This window comes from Scyliorhinus canicula, chromosome 5 (genome assembly GCF_902713615.1).
Source record: "Scyliorhinus canicula chromosome 5, sScyCan1.1, whole genome shotgun sequence".
NCBI classification, from domain to species: Eukaryota; Metazoa; Chordata; class Chondrichthyes; order Carcharhiniformes; family Scyliorhinidae; genus Scyliorhinus; species Scyliorhinus canicula.
Window position 1 is genome coordinate 155,931,081 of NC_052150.1, and position 21,014 is coordinate 155,952,094.

At 51.5% G+C, this 21,014-nt stretch overlaps 1 protein-coding gene across 2 annotated transcripts in view; it reads right to left on the bottom strand.

The window, feature by feature from the left end:
* abitram (actin binding transcription modulator) overlaps positions 1 to 9,191 on the bottom strand; it is a 33,377-nt gene extending 24,186 nt beyond the window's left edge. The window contains exons 1-2 of one of the 2 annotated variants that reach the window (XM_038797871.1): positions 9,029 to 9,191; positions 2,262 to 2,313 (exon numbers count right to left, since the gene is read on the bottom strand). In XM_038797871.1, coding sequence (XP_038653799.1) covers positions 2,262 to 2,313; positions 9,029 to 9,101 — 125 coding nt within the window. In that variant the 5' untranslated portion in view covers positions 9,102 to 9,191. Of the gene's footprint in view, positions 1 to 2,261; positions 2,314 to 8,661; positions 8,951 to 9,028 lie in introns of those variants that run through there. The other variant, XM_038797872.1, reaches the window with a different exon arrangement.
* Positions 9,192 to 21,014: the final 11,823 nt, after the last annotated feature.

Genomic DNA, 21,014 nt, shown 5'->3' on the forward strand with positions numbered 1-21,014 from the left:
CCCGCGCTGGAGTGGCTCCCTTTCCGCCGACAGGCACCAATGGCCGAAAGGCCTTCGCCTGTCGGAGCGAGTCCATGCATGTGCCGGAGTGTCAGTGGTCGCTGACGTCACCACCAGCGCCTGCGCAGTGGAAGGGGTCTCTTCCGCCTCCGCCATGGTGAGCCCCGATCGCGGGCCAGGCCTGCGTGGGGGTACCCCCTGGGGTCCGATCGCCCCGCTCCCCCCCCAGGACCCCGGGGCCCGCTCGTGCCGCCTGCTCCCGCCGGCACCAGAGGTGGTTTAAACCACGTCGGCGGGAGAGGCCTGACAGCGGCGGGACTTCGGCCCATCGCGGGCCGGAGAATTGCCGTGGGGGGCCCACCGACCGGTGAGGCGCGATTCCCGCCCCCGCCGATTCCCAGGTGGCAGAGAATTCCACCCACAGCAGGGGCGGGATTTACGAATGTCCCGGGCGATTCCCCGACCCTGCGGGGGATCGGAGAATTCCGCCCCTGATTTCAGGTCAAGGGACATCAACAGCCACTTGATTTACAAAGAAAAGAAAGCAACTTTTAGAATCGGTGACATTAACCAATACCTCCGCAACACACAGATCGATTGCATGCCAAAGATGACACTACTAAGAAGCTTTTGACTCTGCCAACCGTGAAGGTTTATATGGGGTATACTCAAATCTGCTGCCCTCAGAAATGTGACGCCCTTGACTGTCTACTCCCAAATGACATGCAGGACATGATCCTTACTAAAGGAACCACAGCCCCTCAGTGAAGAGTGGTGTCAAAGAAGGTAGTGTCATCACACCAACTTCTTTTCCACGTTCCTACACCTCAACCCAGCTAACTACCTTCAAGCATGGTGATACTGACATCAAGGGATATTAGGACAGAGTGGCAGAGGTAGAGAGGGTAGACAGCCATGGATTTAATTGAATGTTGGAGCACACTCAAAAGGCTGAATGTCCTACTTGTGTTCCTATGATAATTTGCAGAACAAATGGGGTCACCTTCAATCCAAAACCAAAATCACTTGGGTCATTAAGCTCTAGTGTGCATTCACTCAGAAACTCAGTCATCGTCGACTACTTCTCCAAAGAATTTGATTAAATCCCTAAAATGAAAGTCCTTTTCGAAACAGCTGTCACAGTACAACAACTACCTGTAGATAAAGGTAAACAAGCAAGATCCTGAGAATGTGGACTATTTTGATCTCATGGGAGCCTGTCTCAAGGAGGCAGATATAGACAATAAGATTTATCACCATCACTGTGCCAGCTCAGACTTTGATCAACTGAGGAAAGGTGTAATTGATCTCCAACCCGAGACTAAGTAATGTCTTACTGGGCGCAGCTCCTATATTCTTCAGAGACTTGGACAGTCTACAGCTCAAAGCACTAGAGAAGTACTACCAGTGACGCCTCCGCATGATCCTCCAAATCTGGCATCAAGAAAGTGGGCCAAAAGCAATGTTCCCTCCCAAGCCACCATGCCCAGCGTCCAGGCGCTAATCACTCAAAACCAGTTCCACTGACCAGGACACATCATTTGTATATCTGACACGCAACTCATGAAACTGCTCTGCTCAGAACTCATCGTGGTAGACAACTCTCAAGACACTGGAAAAGCTTTAGTGACATCTTCAACAAGTCAGACATCCCTACAATTCATGTTAGTCTCTGACTAATGACCAACAATAAATGATTAATTCGGAAAGGCACTAAACACATTGACAGACTGCATCAGGAACACGAGCAAAGTCAAGGTGATGGAGGGAGCGCACAAACCTCTAAATAACTCATCAACCTGACCCTCCAAGCACCATCCCCCTACATGGCAGAGTCTGCAGATATCGGATTGGATTTATCAACCATCTCAGAATCTATCAACCTATTATGGAAATAAGTCACCCTCAATCCTGAGGGACAGCCTAGGAAGAAGGCATTCAAAGGTCAGGTTACATTGCACTGATTTTCTATCAGGCAATCTGGCACCACATCACCTTGTTATTATTTGGCTCAAAATTAGTGATAACAAAAGACTCCAACAAGCATTTAGGTGGCTAGTATTAAACAACACTGATTTCAAGTTTGCACGATTGAAGCCTGTAATGATTATGGTAAGCTCAGAGATAGGTGCTTGATGGCCCACAAAGATACCATGGGCCGAAGGGCTGCTTTCTGTGCTGTAAAACACTTTGACTGTGTTAAAGGTTCCATTATCCTTTATAAAGGAGTAATGTTTATACAATGTATCATATGCACTTACCTATTAGAATGTTGTAAAATACAATGATCTTCACAGGGTTTGCCTTTAACATCTGGAACAAAGATAAAGAAATTGAGAATGTTCCTATTATTTTCAAAGAATTAATGTATTAAGGGCAGCACGGTGGCGCAGTGGGTTAGTCCTGCAGCCTCACGGCGCTGAGGTCCCAGGTTCAATCCCGGCTCTGGGTCACTGTCTGTGGGGAGTTTGCACATTCTCCCAGTGTCTGCGTGGGTTTCGCCCCCACAACCCAAAGATGTGCAGGTTAGATGGATTGGCCACGCTAAATTGCCCCTTAATTGGAAAAATGAATTGGATACTCTAAAAAAAATTTTTTAAAGAATTAATGCATTAATTCAACCAAGGCATACAAACTGCATTGAAAAAACATTCTCCCTATACCAATGCATGCTATAAAATTATTATATTTCATTGTCTACTTTTTTCTCCATTCTTTAACTGATGTTTCCCTCTTGCTAAATTTGCTCATTCCTTCTGCTTATGTGCTGTGATCCCAAGTATTTCTAAATATTACTTACTTTTCCTCCCCTTATTAAAGTCTGCCCTTTATTCACACATGGCAATCTCTTCGACCCAAGAACACTGGAGGTCTTAGGAGTTGGCAAGAAGGTAGACATAGTACACGATTCTTCTCTCTAACAGAACCAGCTAGAAATAACAAAAGTGTACGTGTAATAAATAATACACTTTGCACCAAATTTGCTTGCATATATTCAGGCAATCTGGTCGAGTGCAATCCAGAACTCACCCTACTCCGCCGCCGCCCCCCCCCCCCCCCCCTCACCCCCCTCACTAACATCTGAAGATATTTCAAAAATTCCTTGTCTACATCATCCTCCAACAAGCATATTTACTCCAAATATTTTATCATTAGCAGATTGAAACGGCATTTCCACCAACACAAGAATCATTCCGAAACAAAGTTACTTGCATCCGAAACAAAGTTACTTGCATTCAATAGCTTTGAAGTAGGTAAATGCAGTTTATGAGCATCAACAGCTTTAAAAGAATAATTCTTAGACCTCTTTCTCAGCATGATGATTAGCAAAGTAACAATTGTTAGGATACCGGACCAGACCCCAACATTTGTTGGGGTACCAAACAAAAATCCCAAACAATCTTTAAAAATTTGTAAAACTGTGAGGAAAAGATACTTCGCCCCAGGAGTGACAACTTTGACCAATTTGATGCGTATTTTAAAAGGAAATTTTATGTAAAAATAAACTTTAATGACTTCCGGTTGTGACCATGGAATGTGTGGTCACACACAGGGAAGCTCCTGCTTCAAGGCACAGAAAAGAGCTCTTTTTACCCAATAATAGGTGGAATTTTGATGAAAAGGCATAGGTGAATGCTAGCCAGATGATGGGCAGAGTTAAATCATAGAGAATCATCATTTGAATGAGGCTGTTGGAGGGGCAGGGATGACGCCCAGCTAGCAATGCCTGTTTTGCTAGTAAGTGGTGTAGCCATCTAAGATGGCCACCTGCAAAGGACCATGGTAATTATGGCCATCCCAGGACTCAGACAGATACAAAGCCTATGTGCATCGGAAACACAGGTAACCAGGTCTGATCAAAACCCCCACTCGTTTGCATTTTAATGCCCCATTTTCCCAGGACAACAGAACTCCAATCAAGCAACCGGTACTGCCACAGACTGATCGGCGCCACTCCCTTTACTCAGAAAGCCCAACTGCCAAGGTCAATGACCGCTAAGGACCCGCCCAGCCGCCTATCCCTTTATTGGCCGAAATCAAAGACAGTGATCAGAGTCCTATCGAACTATTGGGTCCAAGGTTAAGGACCACCCCAAAGAGCACAAAATCCCAGAGTGATAAAAGAGGACACAGCCATGTGTTCTGTCTCTTTTGGATCCAGCCTGTGCCAACCCAAATGTAGCAGGAACAGCCAGCCAAATTCAAGACCAACAATCGCTACCTGACGGATGAACCCAGCAGAGTCAGAGCCACTTTCTTCGAGCCAGCCAAGTGAAATCCAGATAAAGGCCTGATCCATTTGCACAGTGCCGGTTGCCCTGAAGTTAAGTATAGGTTACCGTAGCTGATAAGTGTAGTTTAACTCGTAGTAGATATTGTGTTTGCATGATAACTCTTATGTATGTAAATAAACATCTTTTGAACTAACTAATTGGTTGTGTGGTCATTTGATCGATACAAGGGAAGGCTTGTGGTTCACCAACGTTATTAATAGAGCAACAGCGAGCCTACACTTGGCAGTGCCGTCGGCATCAGAATGATAGCTACTATTGCGAATTATGTTTTGGATGATGATCTCGGCTCCGTAGTGTAGGTTTTTGGTGCTCACTTTGATGAACTGCAAAATATCCTTGAGAAAATGGTGGAAGCGCAGAAGAGAATCCTGGTATTTGATAGAGCACTTTCCCTTGTGGGTGCCCACCTTCCATACTTGGAAATCCTTCTGCATCATGCGTCATCTATCCTGACTGACTCGGGGAGTAGTGTCTAGACAAGGACTATTCGTGAGCTCGGTCTCTCGGGAGGAGTGGGAGGCGAGACCCGACTGAGCTGGAGAATTGGCAAACATGTTTTCACATTCTCGATTTGAAGGTTGGCATTTCAGGTATGTGGTCAGAGGTTTGGGGTAGGTTGGAGGCACCAACCACTTCAGGCGATGGAACCTTTCAGTGATCCTGAGGATTGCTCGCCAATTCGGTCATGGCTTTGACCTTTCCAAGCAACTTGAGTGATGGTTTGTGCAGTTCATCAATAATCCTGGACTTATTCCCTTGTAATTGTGTTGATTTCACATTGTTGTCTTTTCCTGACTAGGGTATGCGATGCTTGGAGCATGAGGGCGAGTGTTGTCTGTCATCCTGTCCTGGCAAGAACCATGGAGTTGGTAAAATGATATGTGGTTTGTGCAGAGTTTTGCTTTTTAAATAAGTACATTGTAATTCTTGCATTTATGAGAGAGTGCATTTTAGACACTGCTTATCTCATTTATATAGATGAGTGGATTCACGGCAGGGTGATGGGTGGTTAGTTGGTGTGGTGGCAGGTGGTAGGGTTAGATAGTCCCTCATTGGGATTGAGAAAAGCCCTCAGTTAGAGCTAATCATGTTGAATTTCTATTTTGGTTTTTTGTTAATTAGAATTTTGAGATTCTGGGCTTATCTCCTACTAAGGCCCAGACGGATCATGTATCCTGGAGAGGACTGGGTTCCTGGGACATTGGAGTACAGGGGAAATGTGTGGTGGCATGCACCTGGGTGTGGTTGGTTTATCCTTGCTTGATTTGACAAAGTGAGAGTCTGTATGCTATGCCTCTGCTTGTTGGAACCCTTCCTTGGGAATAGGCTTGATGGGGGAGCTAGGCGCCATCCTCCAGTGGTCTTACATTGTGGTTTTCCTTGTTGTAGTTGGGTCTTCCATGGAGAGGAAGTATTTATGTCTCTCTTGAGGCAGTGCTGTCTTTCCCTTTGCATCCTCGTTGTAAAGGCATATCGTGCTGATGTGTCCAAGTAGAGTCTAATAATTGCAAAGATTCAGCCTTCTTGATGTTCTCCTGTCCCCCTATGTATCCATGTGTGCTGAGACATTTTTGCTGAGCTGTACCATTCCTGTGGTGTTGTTGCGAAAAGCTCAAATAAAAATACTTTAAAATGTTTTTTGTATAAGTTGAACTTTTGGTGCAGCTGACATTTTCAAGAACAATGGAATTGAGCAGATTCCTGATTCTATTGATTCTGCAAGAGGCCTGGACTAATCTTCAAATTTCATAGAATTTGAAACGTAGCTATTTTGTTAACAAGAGATAAATTTCATTTATTTTGTGTTTTTCATGTTCACGGGGCATCCAAAAGACTTTATTGGTTTTTGAAGTGTTTCATTGCATCACATTTAGTTACACTTTCAGTTTCAATTTTTAAAGTTAGAATTCTTTCCACCCAAATTTGGGGTGGGCTGCAATATCTACCTGTTATTGTAAATTTTCCATTATTTTCTGCTAACCATTTCAGCAATGTCACAAGGATACCAAACCAATAAGGAGGTAGAAACATAGAAAAAGTTATTCTTTACAATAATAAAAACAAGGAACAGCTGTTCATGAGCCAACTGGGAGAATCCAGCTAAGGAGGTCGTGCTAGTCCAAGGAAACAGAAGAGCTCTTATGTGACTGCTTAGAGACAGTGGACTGGTCCATATTTTAAGAAGTTGGCGACCAACTTAAAGGAGTATGCCATCACCGTCACAGACTTCATCAGCAAATATGTGGATGACTGCGTGCCAAAGAAAGCAGTGCGTACGTTCCCCAACTGGAAACCATGGCTCAATCATGAGATTGACTCCCTACTGAAGGACAGATCTGAGGCGTTCAAGTCAGACGACCCTGACCTATACAAGAAATCCAGGCACGACCTCCGCAAAGCCATCCGAGATGCCAAGAGAAAATATCAAACCAAGCTAGAGTCACAGACAGACTCTTGGCAGTTGTGGCAAGGACTAAACAACATAACGCGCTACAAAGCGAAACCGAGCAGTATCTCTGGCAGCAGCGCACCCCCCCTCCCCGATGAACTCAATGTATTCTATGCTCGGTTTGAGCAGGTAACCAACAATCCGCTGTCGAGTGCCCCAGCAGCCCATAACTCACACATAACCACCATCACAGCTTCCAAAGTCAGATCGGCCTTCCTGAAAGTGAACCCTCGGAAGGCGACAGGCCCAGACGGGATCCCTGGTCGCGCACTCAGAGCCTGCGTGGACCAGCTGGCAGAGGTGTTTGCGGACATCTTTAACCTGTCCCTACTCCACTCTGAGGTCCCCACCATCAAACCGGTGCCAAAGAAGAACCAGGCAACGTGCCTCAATGACTACTGTCCGGTGGCTCTGACTTCAGTCGTAATGAAGTGCTTTAAGAGGTTGATCATGAAGCGCATCACCTCCATACTCCCAGAATACCTTGATCCACTGCAATTCGCATAACATCGCAACGGGTCCACAGCAGACACCATTTCCCTGGCCCGACACTCATCCCCAGAGCATCTCGACAACAAGGACTCATACATCAGACTCCTATTTATTGACTACAGCTCTGCCTCCAACACCATAATCCCAGCCAAGCTCATATCAAAGCTCCAAAATCTAGGACTTGCCCCCCCACTCTGCAACTGGATCCTCGATTTTTTGACCAACAGACCACAATCAGTAAGAATGAACAACACCTCCTCCACAATAGTCCTCAATACCGGGGCCCAGCAAGGCTGTGTACTTAGCCCCCTACTCTACTCCCTGTACACAAACGACTGCGTGGCAAATTTGGTTCCAACTCCATCTACAGGTTTGCTGACGATACGACCATAGTGGGCCGGATCTCGAATAACGACAAGTCAGAATACAGGAGGGAGATAGAGAACGTGGTGGAGTGGTACGGCGACAACAATCTCTCCCTCAATGCCAGCAAAACTAAAGAGCTGGTCATTGACTTCAGGAAGCAAAGTACTGTACACACCCCTGTCAGCATCAACGGGGCCGAGGGAGAGATGGTTAGCAGTTTCAAATTCCTAGGGGTGCACATCTCCAAAAATCTGGCCTGGTCCACCCACGGCGACGCTACCAAGAAAGCATAACAGCGCCTATACTTCCTCAGGAAACTAAGGAAATTCAGCATGTCCACATTAACTCTTACCAACTTTTACAGATGCACCATAGAAAGCATCCTATCTGGCTGCATCACAGCCTGGTATGGCAACTGCTCAGCCCAGGACCGCAAGAGCCTTCAGAGAGTCGTGAATACCGCCCAGTCCCTCACACGAACCTGCCGCCCATCCATTGACTCCATCTACAGCTGTTGATGCCTGGGGAAAGTGGGCAGCATAATCAATTACCCCTCCCACCCGGCTTACTCACTCTTCCATCGGGCAGGAGATACAGAAGTCTGAGAACACGCACAGACTCAAAAACAGCTTCTTCCCCGCTGTTACCAGACTCCTAAATGACCCTCTTGTGGACTGACCTCATTAACACTACACCCCGTATGCTTCATCTGATACTGGTGTTTATGTAGTTACATTTTATACCTTGTATTGCCCTATTATGTATTTTCTTTTATTCCCTTTTCTTCCCATGTACTTAATGATCTGTTGAGCTGCTCGCAGAAAAATACTTTTCACCGTACCTCGGTACACGTGACAATAAACAAATCCAATCTCCATTGTCTGGAAATCTCAACTTTGTCAAGACATGTCCAGATGAAGGACCCTATTAAAGCCAATGGAACCATTGCAACAAAAAAGTTTCCTTCCACTTAAGAACGAGAAAGTCCTTTAGGGGCAGGGCTTTTAAAAAAAAATGTATTGAACTTGTTGGTTAGACCTCGGGACAATCGCATCCCACCTAAAATGTTGCTCTTCAACGTTTTCCTTTCCTTCTCCATCCATCCTCTTCAGGCTACGGTTCTACAATTCAGGAAGCGAAGCTAAAACCTTCCCGTGAGCTGACGGGGGACATTGAAACTCAACCTAATCTCTTCGCTCAGCTCGTTAGATAACCATCACAGACCCTGGCGGTGCCATAACTCTGTTATGAACTCTGGTTACCACTGTTGCCTCCCAGCACCAGGGTCCCAGGTTCGATTCCCGGCTTGGGTCACTAGGCCTCCTCGGAGTTTGAGGCGGCCGCTGTTGGGTCACAGACCCTCCCCCGAGGTCTCTAACCCGGAAACCGTACCGCACGGCTGCTCCGGTCCAGAAGCACCGCCTACCTGTCTTGTACCAGCGGCTGAAGTAACGATCGACCATGGAGGGCTGGGGCCGGCTCCCTGCCTCCGCCGCCATCGGAGCTGGGGAGCGCCGCGCGCACTCTCTCAGCAAGGGGCCGGAAATGGCGGTGGGCGGGTCACTCCCTGTCTGCGGGTGTGGGTCTTGGTCAGCTGGCCCACTGCTCATCAATACTTGTCACCGGTTATGTTCTTACCTTATTTGTAAAGGGTCAGGATCTCGTGTGGAGCACGGTGTACATCCTGGGGGCACGTTTTACTGCTGCAGCCTCTGAGCAGTAATGTCCCAGTGCGGCAGCCACACGGGGAACTCCATCAAACCCCAGCATTGCCAGTCTGAAAGTGTGATCCTTTCAAACTTCTGGCAGCTCGATGATAATGCAGTCATTGCAACCTTTGGTCCCAGAAAGGTTACGCAGGCACTAAATGATTTGACGTCCCATGCACAGCTCTGCTACTCACTGATTGAATCTTTCCCATCCAGTTTCTATCCTGCTCATGGCTCCAAAACGGTCCTCATCGATTGAGGACTAACACTCTATGTCTGTCAACATAGTGTATTATTCCTTCTTGTCTTCACCAGTATCTCTGCTGTTTTTGACAGTCAGGCACCCAATCCTCTTGCAAAGGGTGATCAACTATTCTGGATCTTAAAGGATTGTCCCTTATGTTGGCTGCCCCATATTTCCAGGGCTTTGGCCAAGTGAGAAAGGAACAACGAAGCGGTTCCAGCAGCATCATGTAAATGGAGAACAGAAAAGGAGGACATGCCTCATTTGTACAGCACTAGCTGCTGGGGTGGGCGTGACTGGTCAGAACTGGGGATGGGGAGGAGTGGTTGGATCATGAGGAGGGTGGGGTCAAAGGTGTTATGTGGGATCCCCTGGGGGTGCCTTGTGTGGCTCTCGGTCTGGTCTTTAAAATAGTCATTGGTGTTAGAAGTGCTTTTGCTCTTTTAACACTTTCAGGGTTTGAGGGTAAAACTAGGAGAACTATCTGAAGTTAGCGATTTAAATTGCTTTGACAAATGGTTCCCAGCTCAGCGCAGTTGGATTCCCCAGTACATGATTGGTTAGCCCTCTAATGTGATGCTGAGGATCTGGAAGTTATAGCCCAATGCTATGACTCAACAAAATGTTGTAGTTTTAACCGTCCCTCACCACCCCCTCGCATGTTGAGACCACCGCCACCCCACAGTCTCACAGGCGCCAACACACACTCCGCCGACCGGACCCGACTACCCAGCCACTGGATTCAACAACCCCTTGACCTGACCGCATCTCCTGACCACCCAATAAAGCCTCTGATCAAACCCGACAATTTCCTGACCAATCCACCCTCTTGCACTCCTATAACTATCTCTCTAACCTGACACGACCCCCAATGACCCTATTAACCCTGGCTCAATTATCCCTTGACCCGACCCGACTACCCCCTAACCACCCAAATAATCCCTAACTCAACGCAACTGCCTGACTATCATCCTGACTATTCCCCACCCCGACCATCTATTTTACACTTGACCTGATCACACTACCGTCACAACTCAACCTCACCACCCTCCCTACCATCCAACTGCTTCCCAACCTGACTATCTCACAGCCTAAATACCTACTCACACACCTACCAGCTCACCCACATACCTTACCCACATCGCCCTCCTACCCACCTAACAACTTACCCACCTCACGCATGTACCAGTTCACTCACTTGAGGTAGCAGGGATAATTCAGGACACTATCGGCCGGTAAACTTCACGTCGGTAGTAGATAAATTATTGGAGAGAATTCGCAGGGACAGAATTTATATATATTTGGAAACAAATGGATTCATTAGCCAAACACAGCATAGTTTTCTGAAGGGGAGGTCGTGCCTCACTAACTTAATCGAGTTTTTGAGGAGATGACAAAGATGATTAATGAGGGAAGGGTGGTGGATGTTGTTTACATGGACTTCAGTAAAGTATTTGACAGAGTGCCTCATGGCAGACTGGTACATAAGGTGAAGTCACACGGGATCAGAAGTGAGGTGGCAAGATGGATACAGAAGTGGCTCGGTCACAGAAGGCGGAGTTTAGCAGCAGAAGGGTGTTTTCTGATTGGAAGGTTGTGAGTAGTAGTGTTCCACAGGAAATAGGTGCTGGGGCCTCTCTTTGTAGTATACATAAATGATTTGGAGGAAATGTAACTCGCGGATGACACCAAGGTTAGTGGAGTGGTAGATAGTGTTGAGGATTGTAAGAGGATACAACAGGACAGATAGGTTGGCAACTTGAGCAGAGAAATGGCAAATGGAGTTTAATCCGGACAAATTTGAGGTAGGTCTAACATTGCATTTTGGCAGGTCTAACGGGGGAAATATACAGGGCGAAATTCTCCGCACCCGCGGAAAGTCGGCAAACCGTCGTAAAAATCGGGACCGTTTTACGACGGTCGCGAAGGCTTCATTTTACGACGGATTCACTTCCTGGAAATGGGCTAGTAGCGCGGCCGCGTCACTTACGTGCGTGATGACGACGGAACGCGACGACGACACGAACCCGCCCATGTGACGCCGCCCGACGCCGTAAAAAGGCGCGGGCGACCACAGAATCTGTCGGCCAGGATGTCGGAGCCGAGGAGAGCTGCTCCTCGGTTTACTGATGCAGACGTCGAGGCGCTGCTCGATGCCGTGGAGCGGAGGAGGGGCATCATCCGCCCGCGGAGAGGGCATCGCCAACCTGCCAGCGCAGTACGCCAGGCCTGGCGTGAGGTGGGTGCTGCCGTCAGTGCTGTGGGGCAGACCCCTCGCTCAGCTGAGCAGTGCCGGAAGAAGCTACACGACCTCACCAGGTCTGCCAGGGTAAGTGCCATGAGGGTGCCCCCTAGTCACAACCATCCCTCCCCCTTAACTGCCCGGGGGGGGGGGGGGGGGGGGGGGGGGAGAGGGATTGGGGCAGAGTTATTTGAGGGTGGTTCACAAAGTTGTCACAGACCCAGCGCTCTGGCCCCGAGGAGAGATGCAATCATCTGATGACAACTTGCCCCCCCCAAACTGTGCCAGTATCAGAACGGACTGCTGATACCTACCGCTTTGCAATGATCTACCTATGTTCCCTCCCCCAACAGGCCAAGGCCGCTCATAACCACCGTGAGCGGCACAAGACTGGAGGGGGTTCGCCCAACATGCACCCCCTCAGCACCTTTGAACAGAGGGCACTGGACCTTGTTGAGGGGTCTGCCACCCGCGATATCGCGCTATGCGAGGTTGGCGGAACTGCAGCAAGTGAGACAACCCTCCCTGACAAACACCCCCCCCCATCCTCTGTCCCTTCACACACCCTGCCCACTGGGACACCTCCCCATCCTCTGTCCCTTCACACACCCTGCCCACTGGGACACCTCCCCATCCTCTGTCCCTTCACACACCCTGCCCACTGGGACACCTCCCCATCCTCTGTCCCTTCACACACCCTGCCCACTGGGACACCTCCCCATCCTCTGTCCCTTCACACACCCTGCCCACTGGGACACCTCCCCATCCTCTGTCCCTTCACACATCCTGCCCACTGGGACCGTCCAGCGGCCTGCCGAGCAAATCGAAATAACCCGTCTCATTCTCTTCCCTAGGACGTGATGCCGAACGACCAGGGCCGTCTGCCTCCAGACGGAGACAGGAATCTGCCGCCACCTCACCCGGGGCCGCACAACAGAGGGTGCCCGATCAGCGGGCAGCCCTATCCGCCCCAACCCAATCTGCGGACCAGGACGCACAGAGGGTTCGCAGTCCACCACCACCACCAGAAATGGCCAGGGACAACCCTCCTGTCGCTGAGCAGCCCCACATGGACGTGGACCTAAGCATTGAGAGCGTCGGGCTTGCGGCACTGCTATCTCCCACACCATCCACCATCCCAGAGACACTCACCCCGGCGGGCCTAATTAGTGATGAGTCTCCTGGGGCACAGTCTGGTTGGCACATCACAGATGAGCAGGTACAGCAGGTGCAGGTCGGAGCAACAGAGGGCCCGGAAACGCGGAGGCCAGACCAGGCCCAGGATGCAGCTGGCTCCCAGACGTTTTCTGAGTTCCTGGAGTTTATCAACCCACCCGCACAGCCGATGCCTCAGGAAACCCAGGGAAACAATGACGGGATGAGGGCTTCCTTCGAGACTCTGCAGACGCTGTTAGAGGAGTCGAACCGCGTCCAAGAGCAGGGAGTGGTGCCGCTCATGGCAGAGACCCAGGCCGACACCGCACGGGTGGCATCCGCGGTGGAGGCAATGGGTCAGGTTATGCAAGACGTTGGGGTTAATGTGCACGCGTCATCCTCGGCTCTGGGCAGGGTTGCCCTCTCACAGGCAGCAATGTGCCAGAGCCAACACGACATTGCCGGCGCCCTGCGGGCCTTGGCCGAGTCTCAGCAGGTCATTGGCCAGTCGCAGCAGTCAGTCACCGAGAGCATCAACCGCCTGACACATGTGCTGGATGGCGTCGTGCACACACAGGTTGAGATAGCACAGTCCCTGGCGGGAATGTCTACCTCCCTGGACTCCGTGTCTGCAAACCTTCGGATCCTGGTGGATACCGTTGCAGGCCTCCAGGACTGGCAGCGCCAGGTGTCGGTGGTGCGACGGGGAACCTCCCCGCTCGCACCTCTGTCCCAAAGTGAGGCCCCGGGGGCCACCGGGCTCCCCGAGGGAGGAGGAGGTTTCGGGGCCCGTCCCATTAACTCCATCACGGGACGTCCCGGAATTCTCGGCCTCCCCCCGTACCATCCCTGGTGCATCGGGTGGGCAGCAGGCAGAGCAGGGTGGCACAATGTCACCCGAGACGCCCGCAGAGCAGCCTGGCCCATCAAGGCCGGGTCGCCCCAGGAAACGCATAGCCAAGGAGAAACGAGTCGAGGGGGGCGATTCACAGCAATCCTCCTCCACTCCTGCTGTATCATCTGGGGAATCACTTAGATGTAGTGGTAGGGCCCGTAAGGCAAGTAAGGTAGACACTGAGTAAGTTGGCACGGGTGAAGGGCACAGTTTAGTTGTAGGGGCTAGGGCACCTGTAAATAATTGTTAATATTAAACGCACTGTTCCACCTTACTTGTAATACCGTGTGATTGTTCCACAGCCACAGGAATCGTGATGGTGACCGAGTGTCGCTGGGGTTGACGGGTGGTGAAACCTCGGTGCCGGGTGTGCAGTCCCTGCCCCCACCCCCTCCCACAGCTAGCCCACGCGGGCACGTGATGGAGTGTCCGTGACGATCTCAGCGGCCACCAAGGTGGATGGTTCAGCTGTTGCCATGGGTCAGACTCTCTCTAACGATTCTGAGCTCACAGCTCTCCGCAGAGCGGGCTGTCATCATTCCACATGGCACTGATCACACCCGCTGGCACAGCCATCAATGTTGTGCCATTCCATCTGTACCCAGTGATAAGCGTCATGTCGAAGTGGAGCAGTGTACACTGAGAGGGGGTGGGGCGGGTTGTGGTGGTGGAAGTTGTGTGGTGACCCTCTGCATGACTAGCGATGCAGGTGGTGGTTTGGTGTTCATCGGGGACGTCACATGCGATGCGTGAACCGTGCGGCCACCATGGCGTCGCGTGCCCGCCGTCCTTGCCGGCTCCGTCGTGCCGCCTCCTGGACATCACCACCACCTGGGCCGTGTCTGCGTGCTGCGCCCGCCACTCCGCCAGCCTCCTCCTCCTCCTCCTCCTCCTACTCCTCCTCCTCCTCCTCCTCCTCCTCCCCCTCCTCTGTGCTGGCACCACTGCCACTAGCTTCTCCCTCCGCCTCCTGCAACAGGTCATCTCCCCTCTGCATCGCGATGTTGTGCAGCACACAGCAGACCACTACAATGCGAGCGACCCTGTCGGCCTGGTACTGCAGGGCCCCTCCGGAGCGGTCCAGGCACCTGAATCTCATCTTCAGGAGGCCAAGGCAGCGCTCCACCACACCCCTGGTTGCTGCATGGGCCTCGTTGTATCGTGTTTCCGCATTGGTCTGAGGCCTCCGTATAGGCGTCATCAGCCAAGACCTCAGCGGATAACCCCTGTCACCTAGCAACCAGCCCCTCAGCCGGGGGGGACGTCCCTCAAACATCGCAGGGATGAACGACTGCGCCAGTATGTAGGAGTCATGCACACTCCCTGGGAACCTTGCACAGACGTTCATGATCCTCATGTGGGGGTCGCATACCACCTGGATATTCATGGAGTATGTCCCCCTCCTGTTTGTGAACACGTCCCTGTCCACAGCAGGCGGGCGCATGGGGACGTGAACACAGTCGATTGACCCCTGAACCCTCGGTATCCCGGCCACACTGGCAAATCCACGGGCTCGTGAGTCTTGACTTGCTCGGTCCTCGGGAAAGGTGATGTAGCGATCGGCGATGGCATAGAGGGCGTCGGACACATCCCGGATGCACCTGTGCACCGATGACTGGGAGATCCCAGAGACGTCCCCGCTCGGAGACTGGAAGGAGCCGGTAGCATAGAAGTTCAGAGCGACCGTCACCTTGATGGCTACCGGGATCGCGTGTCCTCCCCCCGTTCCACGTGGGGCGAGGTGCGACAGGAGTTCGCAGATATGTATCACCGTCTGCCTACTCAGCCGGAGTCTTCTCCTGCAGGTGATGTCCGGCATTGTTAGGAAAGAGACCCGGACACGGTACACCCTCGGCTTTGGTCGTCGCCTCTGACGCCGTGGCTGCACCCTCACTCTCTCCTCTTCCTCTTCCTCCTCCTCCTCCTCCTCCTCCTCCTCCTCCTCCCCCCCCCCCATGTTGCTCGACGACTGGCAACTCCTCGGCCCTTCCCTCTGCTGCTGCAGCTGGCCCTGCAGCCACTGCGGGTTGTGGGTGTGGATGCTGCTGCATCTCCAAATCCAGTAGAGCGGCCCCAACCACTGCGCAGAACATAGCCGTTCTGTTCCCATGCATCGTGCTAACCTACAGAAGGGTGGTGGGAGGCAGAGAAACGGGACATGTTAGACGGAGGTTAGTCGACACCTCGGCAGCCGCCTGCCACGGGATACCTGTGTGTCCCGGTGACCTGCTCGCGCTGCTGACACGCGGTCAGCCTAACCCCTGGTCACTTTCTGCATCCAACGGCCAGTAAACTATGGCCTCCTCATGGGTGCGTCAGTGGCCTGTTGCCGGAAGCCACAGGGGAACCAGCGGCCGTGTCCTCGTCACCTGCACATCATGGCATGGTGGCAGACATTTTGTTACGGGGTTGGACGGCTCACTCTCTACCTAACCCTCCCCCCTCCGTCTCCCCCACTGCCCCCTCCGTCGCCCCCACTGCCTCCCCCGTCTCCCCCCCACTGCCCCCGTTCTGGACCCCCTCCCGTTCCCAGGGATGCCTTCCCCGTTGTGGCCAGACTCGAGCGGTGCGCTGAACGTTGCGCTGAGCGGTGCGCAGAGTGGTGCCCTGACCTCCTCCAAGCAGTCGTCAGCCAGGCCGACTGGTTGACGAATTTGAAAAGCAGGTGTGTTTCACGACGTCCAAACAGGGCGCCATGACGTCGGGACTTCGGCCCATCCGGGCCGGTGAATAGCGGGGGGGGCTCTCAGTGGCGAGTCTGGTCGTGTCAGGGGCGGGAAGGAGGCGTCTGTCGGGAAACGCGACTCCGACAATTTGCGGGGTTCGGAGAATAGCGGGAGGGCGTCGGAACAGCGTCGTCGTAAAAATTTCCGACGCCCGCTATTCTCCGACCCGTCGTGAGTCCGGAGAATTTCGCCCACAGTATATGGCAAAACTCTTAGGAATATAGAAAGTCAGAGAGATATAGGCATACAGGTCCACAGATCTTTGAAAGTGACAACACAAGTGGACAAGGTAGTCAAGAAGCATATGGAATGCTTGCCTTCATTGGACAGGGCATTGAGTATAAAAACTGGCAAGTCATGCTACAGTTGTATGGGACCTTGGTAAGGCCGCACTTAGAATATTGCACATAATTCTGGTCACCACACTAACAGAGGGAAGTGGTCTTTGGAGTGGGTGCAGAGGAGGTTTACCAGGATGTTGCCTGGTCTGGAGAGTGTTAGATATGCGGAGAGGCTGAATAAACTCGGACTGTTTTCATTAGAACGGCGGAGGTTGAGACGACCTGATAGAGGTTGTACACGAGGACCAGACAGGTTTTGTTAAGGGAAGGCAGCTGAACACGAATGTGCGGAGGTTGTTGAATGTCATCATGATGCCGGCGATTGAGGGGGAGGCTGAGATAGTGGTGGCGCTGGATGCGGAGAAGGCCTTCGATAGAGTGGAGTGGGGGTACTTATGGGAGGTGTTGGGGGGTTTGGATTTGGTGAAGGGTTTATTAGATGGGTGAGGCTACTGTATGAGGCCCCGATGGCGTGTGTGGCCACGAATGGGAGGAGGTCGGAGTACCTCCGGCTTTACCGAGGGACCAGGCAGGCTTTCCCCCTGTCCCCCTTGTTGTTTGCATTGGCAATCGAACCATTGGCGATGGCGTTGAGGGATTCAGGAAGGTGGAGGGGTTTGGTGCAAGGTGGGGAGGAACATAGGGTGTTGTTGTATGCCGATGACCTGCTACTGTATGTGGTGGACCCAGTGGGAGGGATTCAGGGGGTGATGGAGCTGCTAGCTGAGTTTGGGACCTATTCAGGCTATAAACTAAATCTAGGCAAGAGTGAGGTGTTTGTGGTGCACCCTGGGGACCAGGAGGAGGGAATTGGTAGGCTCCCGCTTAAGAGGGCAGGGGAGAGTTTTAGGTACCTGGGGGTGCAGGTGGCCAGGGACTGGGGGACTCTTCACAAGCGTAATTTCACCAGGCTTGTGGATCAGATGGAGTTCAAAAGGTGGGACATGTTGCCATTGTCGTTGGCGAGGAGGGTGCAGTCCGTCAAAATGACGGTGCTTATGAGGTTCTTGTTCCTCTTTCAGTGCCTGCCCATCTTCGTCCCCAGGGCCTTCTTTAAGAGGGTGACTAGCAGTGTTTTGAGCTTTGTGTGGGCGCATGGAACTCCGAGAGTGAAGAGGGTTTTCCTGGAGTGAGGGAGGGATAGAGGCGGGCTGGCGCTGCCCAACCTTTTGGGGTACTATTGGGCGGCCAATGTGTCAATGGTGCGTAAATGGGGGGGGGGGGGTGGAAAATGGAGATGGCGTCTTGTAGAGGTACGAGCCTGGGTGCCTTGGTAACGGCGCCGTTGCCACTCTCTCCTAAGAGGTATACCACGAGCCCGGTGGTGGCGGCGACCCTAAGAATCTGGGGACAGTGGAGACAGCATAGGGGGGAAACGGGGGGCTCAATGGAGGCTCCATTAGGTGGAAATCATCGGTTCATCCCGGGGAACACTGATGGGGGATTTAGGGGGTGGTATAGGGTGGGCATCAGTAAACTGAGGGACCAGTTTATTGGCGGGATGTTTGCGGGCCTGGGGGAATTGGAAGATAAATTTGGGTTCCCCCAAGGGAACATGTTCAGATACTTGCAGGTAAAGGCGTTTGCTAGGCGACAGGTAGAGGAATTCCCTTTGCTGCCCTCGCGGGGGGGCGATGGACAGAGTGCTTTCGGGGGTGTGCGTCGGAGAGGGGAAAGTGTCTGACATTTATAAGGTAATGCAGGAGGTGGAGGAGTCGTCAGTGGAGGAGCTGAAGGCTAAATGGGAGGGGGAACCAGGGGAGCAGATAGAGGATGGGACTTGGGCGGATGCCTTGGAGAGAGTCAACTCTTCCTCTTCATGTGCGCTGCTTAGTCTCATCCAATTTAAGGTGCTGCATCGGGCCCATATGTCTGTGACTCGGATGAGTAGGTTCTTTGGGGGTGAGGACAGGTGCACCAGGTGTTCGGGGAGTCCAGCGAATCATGCCCATATGTTCTGGGCATGCCCAGCACTGGAAGAATTCTGGAAGGGGGTGGCGGGGACGATGTCGAGGGTGGTTGGATCCAGGGTCAAACCAGGGCGGGGACTCACGATTTTTGGAGTTGCGGCGGAGCCGGGAGTGCAGGAGGCGAAAGAGGCCGGTGTCCTGGCCTTTGCGTCCCTAGTAGCCCGGCGGAGGATCTTGCTGCAGTGGAAGGATGCGAGGCCCCCAAGTGTGGAGACCTGGATCAGTGACATGGCGGGATTTATAAAATTGGAGAGGGTCAAATTTGTCCTGAGAGGATCAGTACAAGGGTTCTATAAACGGTGGCAGCCTTTTCTGGACTTTCTGACTCAAAGATAGGTATCTTGGTCAATAACAGCCGCAACCCGGGGGAGGGGAAAGGAGGGTGTTCTTTATTTTTTCTATAGTTATTTAACTTAATATTGTGTTAATTTAATTTGTTGTTAATATGTTTTGTTGTTCATTGAGGTTGGGCGAATGTTTATGACTGTTATTGTTATTGTTGGTATTTTATTGCTGTTCGTTGTTGTTATATAAATACAAAATGTTTCAATAAAAATTATTTTAAAAAAAAAAGATGTCTACAAGATTATGAGGAGCATGGATAGAGTGGATGGGCAGACATTCTTTCCCAGGGTGATGGGGTCAGTCACTAGGTGGCATAGGTTTAAGTCCAAGGGGAAAAGTTAAGAGGAGATGTGTGAGGCAGGTTTTTTACACAGAGGGTGGTGAATGCTTGGAACGAGCTGCCAGGGGAGATTGTGGAAGCAGATACATTATTGGCATTCAAAAGGCATCTCGATAAATACATGGGTAGGATGGGTATAAAGGATACGGCACTAGGAAGTGCTGAGGGGTTTTGGCCAATGGTGGTATCAGGCTTGGAGGGCCGAAGGGCCTGATCCTGTGCTGTAATTTTCTTTGTTCTTACTATCTCACCCACATACCATCCCTCCTACCTCTCCGCTTCACTCACTTTCCCATCTACCACCTCATCCATCTTTACACTTACCCATCTCATCCACTTATCCACCTACTTATTCACTCATTCATTGATCTATTCACCTATTCAGGACCTTTAAACATACCTAAAAGCTATGGAGCCCTTGAACATTGCGCTGAGGAGCTCGTAGTTGTGGAAGGGGATAGTCAGGAGGAGGGGAACATCGGGTGTCATTGTAAGTGGACAACTTGTTATACATTTCGGAGCCGAGCTCCTCGGTGGGGGATATATGGGTTTGCTCCAAAGATTTGGAATGTCCTCAGGGTATTAGCTGAATTTGGAGGAAAGTGAGTATTTTGTGGTTTCTTCTACAAGGGTGGGAGCTGGGCTGGGGGAGGGGCTACCATTCCATCTGGCAGCATCGCACTTTACGTATCTGAAGGTGCAGGTGGCCCGGGACTGGGCAGGTCTTTGGAAATTGAATTTCTCTAGCTTGGTGGGGAGGATGAAAGCAGATTTGTTGAGGTGGGCTAATTTTACTCTGTCACTTGCGGGATAAAGAAGGTCGTGCTGCAAAGGGGATGGCAGTCGGCTGGGAGGGTGGGGGGGGGTGCTCCCGAATCTGATGTGCTATTGTTGGGCAGCGAATCCAGAGAAGGTTCAAGGGTGGACTAGGGAAGTGGGGGCTTTCTGGATAAAGATGGAGGCAGGTGCATTTGGGGTCGGAGTTGCGAGTGCTGGCAATGGCACCGCTCCCAATGGCCCCAAGGAAATATTCGGTGAGTCTGCTGGTGGTGGCTACACTGAAGATATGGAGGCAGTTTCGGCAGCATTTTAGGTTGGGAATGGGGTCGGTGAGTGGGGGGGGGGGGGGGGGGGGGGGGGTGTGATTTAGGGGAAATCCTGGAGTTGAGCCAGGGAGGATGGATGCAAGGTTCCGATGTTGGGAGGAGAAAGGGATTAGGAAAGGAAGGATTTGTTTCTGGGAGGGCAGTTTGTGAGCTTGGAGGAGCTGAATGAGTAGTTTGTGTCGGGGGGAGAGGGTCTGGTATATGTAGGTGCAAGGCTTTTCGAGGAAGGTCTTCCTGACATTCCCGATAGTGCTTGCCTCCTCGTTGCTGAAGGTGGTGTTGTAGCAGGGAGAGGAGGGTTATCTCGGTGATCTATGGGAGGATTTTGAGACAGATAAG